The 10,004-nt window shown below is 37.2% G+C and overlaps 1 protein-coding gene across 6 annotated transcripts in view; it reads left to right on the top strand.

Moving 5' to 3' along the window:
- The window catches only part of LOC106878875 (zinc finger protein 665), a 17,190-nt gene extending 7,872 nt beyond the window's left edge, over window positions 1-9,318 (top strand). For 2 of the 6 annotated variants that reach the window (XM_052969336.1, XM_052969335.1), the window contains exon 2: window positions 7,427-9,318. In XM_052969336.1, the coding sequence (XP_052825296.1) occupies window positions 7,621-8,970 (1,350 nt within the window). In that variant the 5' untranslated portion in view covers window positions 7,427-7,620 and the 3' untranslated portion in view covers window positions 8,971-9,318. Of the gene's footprint in view, window positions 1-2,021; window positions 2,543-6,195; window positions 6,241-7,426 lie in introns of those variants that run through there. The other 4 variants (XM_014928217.2, XM_014928216.2, XM_014928215.2 and 1 more) reach the window with 4 other exon arrangements.
- Window positions 9,319-10,004: the final 686 nt, after the last annotated feature.

The following is a 10,004-nucleotide window of genomic DNA, read 5'->3' as shown; positions in this document are numbered from 1 at the left end:
AAGTGGCTGTGTGGTAAGTGGCTTGCTTACCAACCACATGGTTCCAGGTTCATTCCCACTGCATGGCACCTTGGGCAAGTGTCTTTTACTGTAGCCTTGGGCAAGTGTCTTTTACTGTAGCCTTGGGCTGACCAAAGCCTTGTGAGTGGATTTGGTAGACGGAAACTGGAAGAAGCCCGTCATATATATGTATATGTATGTGTGTGTATATGTTTGTGTGTCTGTGTTTGTCCCCACAACATCGCTTGACAACCGATGCTGGTGTGTTTATGTCCCCGTAACTTAGAGGTTCGCCAAAAGAGATCGATAGAATAAGTATTAGATATCCAAAGAATAAGTCCTGGGGTCAATTTGCTCGATGAAAGACGGTGCTCCAGCATGGCTGCAGTCAAAGACTGAAACAAGTAAAAGAGAATAAAAGAGAATGTGAAAGTGGCAGTCTATGAGCTCCATCCATCTTTTGTCTATTGGTCACCTGCGCTGACTCACAGCCTATCAACTCTGTTGTGCTAGCCTTTCCACTCATCTTCCTATACATCAAATATCTACTTACTACTACTGGCTCACTCTTAAATGTATGACACCAACTTTCATTCCCCTTTACCATTCTGCTCCCAAGCATCATCCACATGTAACTTAAGATATTTCATGCAAAACCTGCATTGACTCCATGATCTTAGACCTTCAAAACTTCCTCCAGTAGAATCTTTGTTTTAATCTTGCCTCTTTCAACAGCACAAAGAAACACTCAATACACATTTTATGAAAATATATATACCAGTCTTCTAAACTTGACCAACATGCAACTAGTTAATCTAAGGACATTACAAATACTAAGCACAGCTATCACTGAGGGTCTCTCCTGAAGAACACACATCTTCAGTATGGCCACTGGCCTACTTCTTCAGAGGAACTTTTTACAATTAATTCTCTGGCGAGACCTTAATGTAATAATGCTCCCACATCTGGGACAGTGCTATGGCTGCCATATAAGATTGCATCCAAAGAAAGGCTATTTGTCTGGTTGACATGAAGTCACTCACCAACATACTTCACCTTTTGGCCCACAGACAAGCTATGTCAGCTCTTCAGTCTTACAACCACTACTACAGTGGCCATGCTCCTTAGAGCTCCATTCACAACTCTTTACTGTCATGTCATCCCTTTTGTGTCCACCATCCTCTGTGTCTTACATTAATTGGAGCATCAGCAAAAGAAAAAAAAAAGGAGCTTGTATATGTGGGACTTGGAGATCAGATGGAAAAGGTGCCTTGTGATATTTGTTTTGGCTTTTAGATTTTGAGTTTCTCCAAAGTCAAAATTACCTTTCACACCTCCGAGGTTGATAAAATAAAGTACCAGTCAAGTACAGGGGTTGATTTAATTGACTAACTCCTGCCAAATTTCTGGCCTTGTGCATATGTTTTGACTTAAGAGTCATATCTGTTCACAAATATGTGTGTGTGTGTGAGAGAGAGAGAGAAGGAAAGAGAGAGAATGCTTGTGTCTTGGAAGTTTCCACATGAAATTGTGTTTGTGATCAGATAGTGGAAGTGTAATGAAAACTTTTGACACTTCATAGAAGACATATGAAGGTGAATGTAATAGTCTTTGTTTTCCTTAAATGGTTATAATTATTCATCTGTGATGTCACTGCAACACACACACACACGTAGTAGTTTCATTGTTGTATTAGCTCTGAAATTTATCCTATAAGGCTCATCCATGGGTCTAGGCTATCAGATAGGTGGTAATTTAGAGATTGTTTGTTATATCAAACACATGTCAGAAAATTCGCAAAAAATCTGCCGTTTCTATAGTTATAACCAAGGAGAAAGGGGTGAGCAAGTCTTTCTATTTCCTTGATTTATAATTGCTTCCTTGAAAATAACTTTTATACATGTTTTCAAAGAGTCAACCTTCGATTTTGTGTCTAGGACACCACCACCACGTGTACAAATGTTTGCATATGTTATGCCATAATAATATAGTAATGCTCATGAGATCAATTTTCGAAGAAACAACTGTAAATCAAACACACTCATGGCTGCTGACAACAGGATAGCTTCTTCCACAATTGTCCAGCAGAGTGATCTTTTTGGTCAGCTCTCTTTTGCATTGGCTGTAGATGATGTTGCATGATCATTCTGCTCACTCTTCCATATCTGGTACCTGGATGACACGACCCCGAGTAGCTTGGCTGAGTCTGAGAGTGCGAAACTTGAGAGAAGGGAGATAATTCTAACAGCTATGCCTGACAACAATGGACTGTGTCCGTTAGGTACATGTCTATCTATTTTCTAGATGTGGACAATATAAAAGCAAACAAAAAACTGGCCGCCAAATAAGATAAAAGGAAGGCAATTTACTTCTATTTAGAACAATCTACAGTTAACAGAGAGCAATAGATGGTTTTTAATCTAAATCCAATAGGTGTAAGTAAGTGCATTCATTGTTATTATACCAAATGATATTTTACTTTCTACCAGGAAACCAGTACTTCAGTTTATGGTAATTTCCCAGGCCGGATCTCCACAAAAATGTAATTTAAAATTCCTTCCCTCTGTCTAATATTGTTATGTCCGGTTATAAACAAACAAAATCTATTTGAATTATCCTGATTTCAGAAAATTAAGTAGTTTTGCTGCTGTCGTATCGTAGGAAAAGTCTTTTTTCCCCTTTAATTTAAAAACTCTAAAATGCTTATTTTAGAAAATCATGCAACATTACAGTAAGGAATAATTAATTCAAAATCCTGTCTGTATGTATATCTCAAGAAACCGACAATAGTTGGGAGTTAAAAGTCATATCGTTTCTTTCACCCTGGATAAAAGTGAATACTTTTGTAAAACTATAAGCGTTGCGTTGTTGTAAATTATTTGTTTTACTGAATAAATGAAAACTAATATTTTTAATACACTAATAGAAATAGCATAAAGGTGGCGATCTTTGTATTTAATGTATCACTATTACAGGCGCTGTCTGTATGTACTAGACTATTACTGAGCATATATGCAGAGGGGTTTTGTTTTGGTATTTTTGACGCCGAGCCGCAGCCAACTTGTTTGTCATAGGAGATATTTTTCGTTGAATTAAGAATATTCTTTTCTGTGTTGTTAATTAGTCTTATATTTGACGTCATAAAAAATACTAATTGAATAGTTTCTATTATTTTTACTTCACGAAGAGATCGTTTGACCTGTCAAAATCGATGCCAAATTTCCCTATAATCACACCCTCTCAACTTAATTAAGAATAACACAAAAACGAGCAAGATCAGTTTCAAAATATGTAATTGTTAATTACACCAATAAATAAATAATGAAAAATAACCCGTCCGATTCTCAGCGTGAAAATAAAAAGAAAAAAATGTTTCCGTGTCCACCAAACAAAACTACTGTGTTTGCAGGCGTATAAGAAAACGTTTAGTTTTTTTTTTTTTTTCTGTTTTTAAATGCTTGAGTTCGTCAAGCACAATAATTGTCACTAATAAAATACTGAAAACAAGCCAACATATATCAGTCAGTATACATAAACAACATCTGATGTATTTTCACATTATTTAATGAGTATTACCTCTTAAGAAATATTTGTATATTATCTAAATAGATAATATTCCACAAAAAAAAAAAGAAAAAGAGGAATGGTATTATGAACGAACTTTCATCCACGTCTCAGTAATTTGCAATAAAAGGATGACAAGAAAACCATAGCAGTAGTAAACTACCCAGGTGTCCGATCGGGGTAATACAAAATATCACATCTTGTATGTCAGTTCTCTTGACCAAAATATAAACATTACAGCTAATCAGAAAGAAAACAAATTGAAACACAGTACTCCCATGATAAATTTTCTACTGAGTTCAAACCTATAGCTGAAAACTAAATATGGCACTGCCATAACATTAAATTTAAGCTAAATTTCGTAGCACATGCGGAGACGCATAGTAATTGGTATTGGTTCACCACCAACCTAGAAAATGGTAAGGATTTGGAGTAAATAATGAAAGCTGCTTGATATAGTAAACATTGTCTTCGTAAGGAATTGTAGAGTGAACTGAACTAGAAGAATTAAAAATATGAGTGTTAAACCCGAGAATTTCAGGTTTTTTTCAGTATCCACAATAATGATTATGCATCTTTCAAGGCTTACAGAAATAAACAGAAATATCAATGATTTTACAGTGCTAACATCATGGTGTTCCTGATGTATGAGCAGTAATAATCTCTATAAGATTTAGATCAAAAGTAGCACAGAAGGTACCCCCTGACCCTGAGGGTAATCATCATCATCATCATCATCATCATTTAACGTCTGTTTTCTATGTGTCAGCATAGGTTGTATGATTTGACAGGAGTTGGCAAGGCTGAGAGCTGCACTAAATTTCATTGTCTATTTTGGCATGGTTTCTACAGCTATATGCCTTTCCTAATGCCAACCACTTTACAGAGTGTACTGGATGCTTTTTACATGGCACCAGCACTGACAGGGTCACCAAGTATCTTGCAAGACAAAAAAAAAAGACCCAGCTTAGAGGTGGGTAATAGTATTGAAAGGGTGTGACTTTGTGCCAGTTGAGAAATTAAAGGTATAGCGGGACAGAGTTAGATGTCTTGCTGTAGAGTAGGTACATGGGTACCCCAGTTGGAAAAGAAAGGAGAGTGAGTTAGAAAGTAAGATAAAGGGAACAATAGTGAGAAGGATGATGACAAAGATGTGTCAGGACATTGGGGGTAATGAGAATAGGTGAAGTGATACAGGGGTTTGGACTGGATGAATGGGCAGGGATGAAGTAAGGCATGGGCGATATGTGAGAGCATTATTAGAGTATGAAGTGTAGATCGAAAAGGTTGATGGAACAAAGAGGATCGAGGTAAGAGTGAAGTAGAACTCCCCCCCCCCCCCGTGGACAAGTGTTACCACGGTGGTTTTAGGATATCAATTCCATGATGGACAGGTCTTAAGTACAGTAAACTGCCAGACATCTCAGTTCTTTGTCGTCTCATTTGTAACGTTTAGCATCTTAGGATTGGCCTTCAATGCTTCATCCCATGTCTTCCTGGGTTTCCCCTTTCCACAAGTTCCAACCACTTTAAGTGATCAGCACTTTATGCAACTGTCCACATCCATATGCATCACATGACCAAACCATGTAAATGCCTTTGTAAACGACCGTGCGAAGTGAGGTGATGAGAATGGCTCCTTTGCACATCACATGGTCAATACAATAAATATGAAAAGAATAAATGCGTATATGTGCCAGAAGGAAAAGAGAGACACAACCGGGTAGAATGTTTAGGAGAAGATTTTATTTATATGTTAACGTGTGTGCGTCATATATACATAATAATAGACAGGCCGTCATGAGATCAAAGTGTGTATGTACAAACATGGATGTATGCGTGTGCGATAAGTATAGAGCATTGAAAGAGTCTATAATATGACGTTAGAAGAATGTTCAGACACAAGGATGATAAATACCAGTTTGTAGTCAAGGTACACAATAGTTGAAATGCTGTATCAAGAAGTTGTGACAGTAATGCAGAGCCGGTTGAGATAAATGTCATACATGAAGTTGTGGCTACAATGCTGTTGCCGGTCACTTGGTACAGGAGTTCTTGCAGGTTGTATTTGCTGCTAATCATGGTGCTGTAATTCACAAACAGTGTTGTGATAGAACCTGTGCAAGTGATGCTTGTTACTGTGTACATAGAGAGATGATGTTGACAACATTAAGAAGATGAAGGCGATGAAGAAAGAGATTGCCATATGCTGTTGGTCGAGTGTTGATGAGTCTCCATGTGGCTGCTGTTGTGTTGTTGCTGGAAGTGGCTGTGTCCTGTGTGGTGAGTGGCTAGACCTCAAAAGGTCTGGAACCGAAAGACCTCAACTCGATGTGAAGCTAAAGTTTTAGAAGAGACTGTCTCACGTGACCTTATCAGAAAGCTGCGATTGATTGGGTTGCATATTGATGCGCAATAGACCAAGAGACAAGTTGTGCCAATACCAACCAATCAGAGTAGTGAACACAACAGGGTCCAAAAGGGTGGCTGAAGGCTAGCTGTTATCTATTACATCCGTATTTATGTATATATAACAGAGAGAGAGAGAGGAATTCCCCTCAAGCGTACGCTACACCTTAAAAATCACTTAAATGGCATTATTAAAGACTTTTCTCTTTTTTTGCTGAACAGGATAATCTTTTGAAGTTATTCCACTAGCATTGTAAAAAAGAATGTGTAAGTTTTTGTACATATATATTTTCAGATGTGTTTACAACACACATACTCATTAATGTTTGATTTTATGTCAAGTTATAAAATCAATATAGGATTAAATTGAAGAATTACTCAATACTTTTTAGTAAAGTAGATGTTTATTTAGCTTTTATGAGAAGAGGGCTGACAGTGGTTTTGAAATTATGGCCTATTAGCTTTTATCTGACTGCACTATGCTTGTATTACTTTTGGCTTTATATAGTCTTGGGAAAGTTATTTTTCTAGGGTAAGTGGAGCTATGCGAAATGAAAATTAGGCTTCGTGTATGTAGGTTTGAGATGAAAATGTTTAGGAAGTGGGATGGAAGAGGATAGGAGGAAAGTATGTTTGTAAGATGTAAGTTGATAGAAAGTTATTGTTGGAGGATTTTGTTTGGTTTGAAGCGGGAGTTGTGTTATTGTTTAGCAGAAGTCAAGCATTGAAATAACTTTGTAGACATGTGTTAGATTCAGGTCATGAGATTCTTTGTATAGAAAGCTGGTTTGTGTTGTGTTTCAGGATTCACAAAAGAATATTTGTAAATGAATCAGTTGCTCCCCCAGCTTATGTGGACCTGAGGTGGGTTTGCTGTTGATGTTATTTGATTCCTACTCAGAAATTTTTGACTTTGTTTTGAAAAAGTAAAAATTGAAAGACAAGGCTGCTATAACATTTCATATGGTTACATTACTTATTTCTGAATATTCAAATTTGATCAGTGTAAGCAACAGCACTCTTATGTAATATATTTTTATGTTGACACTAGATTAGAGATGATAGGCAATTAAAAGTATCTCTAAAATTTTCCTCAATTTTCCAGTGCTACACCTGTTTATTACTGTGACCTGTTCCAGCCTGTTGTATATTCTTATAACTAGGTGAACTGATTTAGTTAGAGTTTAGTACATTGTCTACAGACGTGGTAAAGCAGTGGTGACAATGTAATTAATTCCTCAGTTGGTTGCCCAGTAGCCCAATTAACTTGATCATCCACGACTCTATCATATATTTTGATTGAAAGCAACATCTATATTTTGTTCTCATTTGTTGGAATAGTAAACCTATATTTTCTGTCTCTTTCTAACAGAGCAGTCTTTAGCAAAATCTCTTTAGTAATCTTTGTGTTGATATTTTATTGTGCTTATATCTTGTCCTGTCTTTATTTCAGAGCATCTGGTGCATTGTGATGGGAATTTCTCACCCAAGTTGTAGCAACAAATTTATGCCATCTTGAAGACTAAAGAACGATGTTACCAAATATAGGTATATGCATCCTGTTTCCATAGCCTTGGTTAAATTACTGTGAAATATTTCTTCAGGGCTGAAAAAGTTTGTTTTTCTTTCTTAATAATATTTGTTATTATGGAGGGGAAACTGTGTAAGAGTCAGATTAATGGTGAAAAGGAATGTGGAAGATTTGATTTATCTCTTCAGACACAGAAAAGTGTTAAGAAGAGGCCACACCACTGTGAGATCTGTGGGAAAACCTTCCAACAGAATAATCACCTTGTTGATCATAAACGTACTCACACAGGTGAGAAACCATACAACTGTGATATCTGTGGCAAGACATTTTCTAAGAATAGTAATTTATACAGACATAAGATGAAGCATTCAGGACTTAGACCCTATCACTGTGACATCTGTGGAAAAACCTTCACCATCAAAAGTTCATTATTTTCTCACAAACGTATTCACACTGGAGAACAACCTTTTCGCTGTGATATCTGTGGTAAGACATTTGCTCAGTATGGTAATTTATATAATCATAAGCAAAAACATTCAGGAATCAAACCCTTTGAATGTGATATCTGTGGCAAAGCATTTTCTGCAAATTGTTATCTCTCCAGTCATAAACGTGTTCACACTGGTGAGAAACCATACCACTGTGATGTTTGTGGCAAGCATTTCTCTCAAAATGGGTTGTTAACTCGTCATAAACTTATACATACAGGACATAAGCCTTACCACTGTGATATCTGTGGTAAGACGTTTCCTGTAAATTCTGCCCTATCTTGTCACAAACGTGTTCACACTGGTGAGAAACCATATCACTGTGATATCTGTGGTAATATGTTCTCATATAAAGGCAATTTGTCGACTCATAAACGGATTCACACAGGAGAGAAACCATATCACTGTAACATCTGTGGTAAATCATTCCAATACAAAGCTAGTTTATCTTTCCACAAACGTTTACACACAGGTGAGAAACCATACTACTGTGAATTCTGTGATAAAAAATTTAGTAACAGCAGTAACTTAGAGAGTCATAAAAAGACACATTCAAAACTTAAACCTTATCAGTGTGATATTTGTGGTAAATCTTTTTCTGCCAATTGTGATTTGACTAGTCATAAACGTGTTCACACTGGTGAGAAACCATTTCAATGTGATATTTGCAGTAAACATTTTTCTACAAGGGGTATATTAGCTTGTCACAAACGTAGACATACTGGTTATAAGCCATATCACTGTGATATCTGTGGTAAAGTGTTTGCTGTAAGTTGTAATCTGTCTTCTCACAGACGTGTTCACACTGGTGACAAACCATACTGTTGTCACATCTGTGGCAAAACGTTCTCTCAGAGTGGTAACTTAGCTACTCACAAGCGTACACACACACGTAGGACATCATATGACTGTGATATATGTGGTAAAATGTTTTCCTATAAGGGTAATTTAACTAACCATAAGCATGTACACAAGTGATATCTGGAGTAAAATATTCTCTTGGGATGGCTTTAGTGACTCACAAGAAACTGTAGTAACGCCGTGCGCATGCGTAGTCTCACGCATGCGTGGAATTAAACAAGCAAGCTTTCCCGCTTAATTCTATCTCTTTCTCAGTCGGCCGACCATGAGCATGGACGTGTCAAGCAGTGTCGCCAACATTCCAACTCTGGAGACAGTCTCTTTACGTGTTTAGCTGTCACTCTCCATCTTTCGGACTTACGCTCGACAGCTCGCTTACATCTACATACCAACTGAATTGTAACAACAAACAAGAGCTAAAGATGTATATATTTACCACCTGAATAAATGTTGTTTAGGTTGATAGTCTGGAGTTCAGCGTTCCGTTATATTCATTAATTTTATATAGGAAAGTCAGGTATACATCTAATGATGTATAACCAACTTTCCTATACTGGTGACCCCCGACGTGATTCGAACACGCAGCCCGCTGAGCTGCAATAACCCACTTTCTACTAAAGTAGTGACCCCGACGAAGAAACAAACACAGCATGGACTCTGGACTACCAACTTATAACTGGGGAACCCGACTAAAGAACAAATGCGGCCATGGAGACTGAACTACTAACCAGCATCATCGTCATGACCAACACGATTCGACGATTACTACGCAATCAACATCTCCAACCATAGTCAACACGACTTACTACGTATTACCAACATCAACAAGCGCGGTTTTTTATCTCGTCTCTGTTAGAGTGGATGTTTCCACTCACGATAAACAGACAAGAATTACAGCCTGCGATATTTCCTATTGTGTACTCAAAAAAAATTGGTATAAAACTCTCACGTGTACTGACTTTCTATCTGCTGGTGATATCTCACATACATATAGACGGCCTGTTTTTTATTATGTTCTTATATGTCGCATTCACACTCTCACATACACATACATCTTTTATGCCACACTAAATAACTCTTGTTATTCATTTCATATGGTTGTCTTTTCTATCGTCTCATTACTGGTATTTACGAAATCTATGTTATCGTAG

This window comes from Octopus bimaculoides, chromosome 7 (genome assembly GCF_001194135.2).
Source record: "Octopus bimaculoides isolate UCB-OBI-ISO-001 chromosome 7, ASM119413v2, whole genome shotgun sequence".
Classification (NCBI taxonomy): domain Eukaryota; kingdom Metazoa; phylum Mollusca; class Cephalopoda; order Octopoda; family Octopodidae; genus Octopus; species Octopus bimaculoides.
The sequence above is the reverse complement of the archived record's forward strand: the minus strand, read 5'-3'. Positions and strand labels throughout refer to the sequence as shown.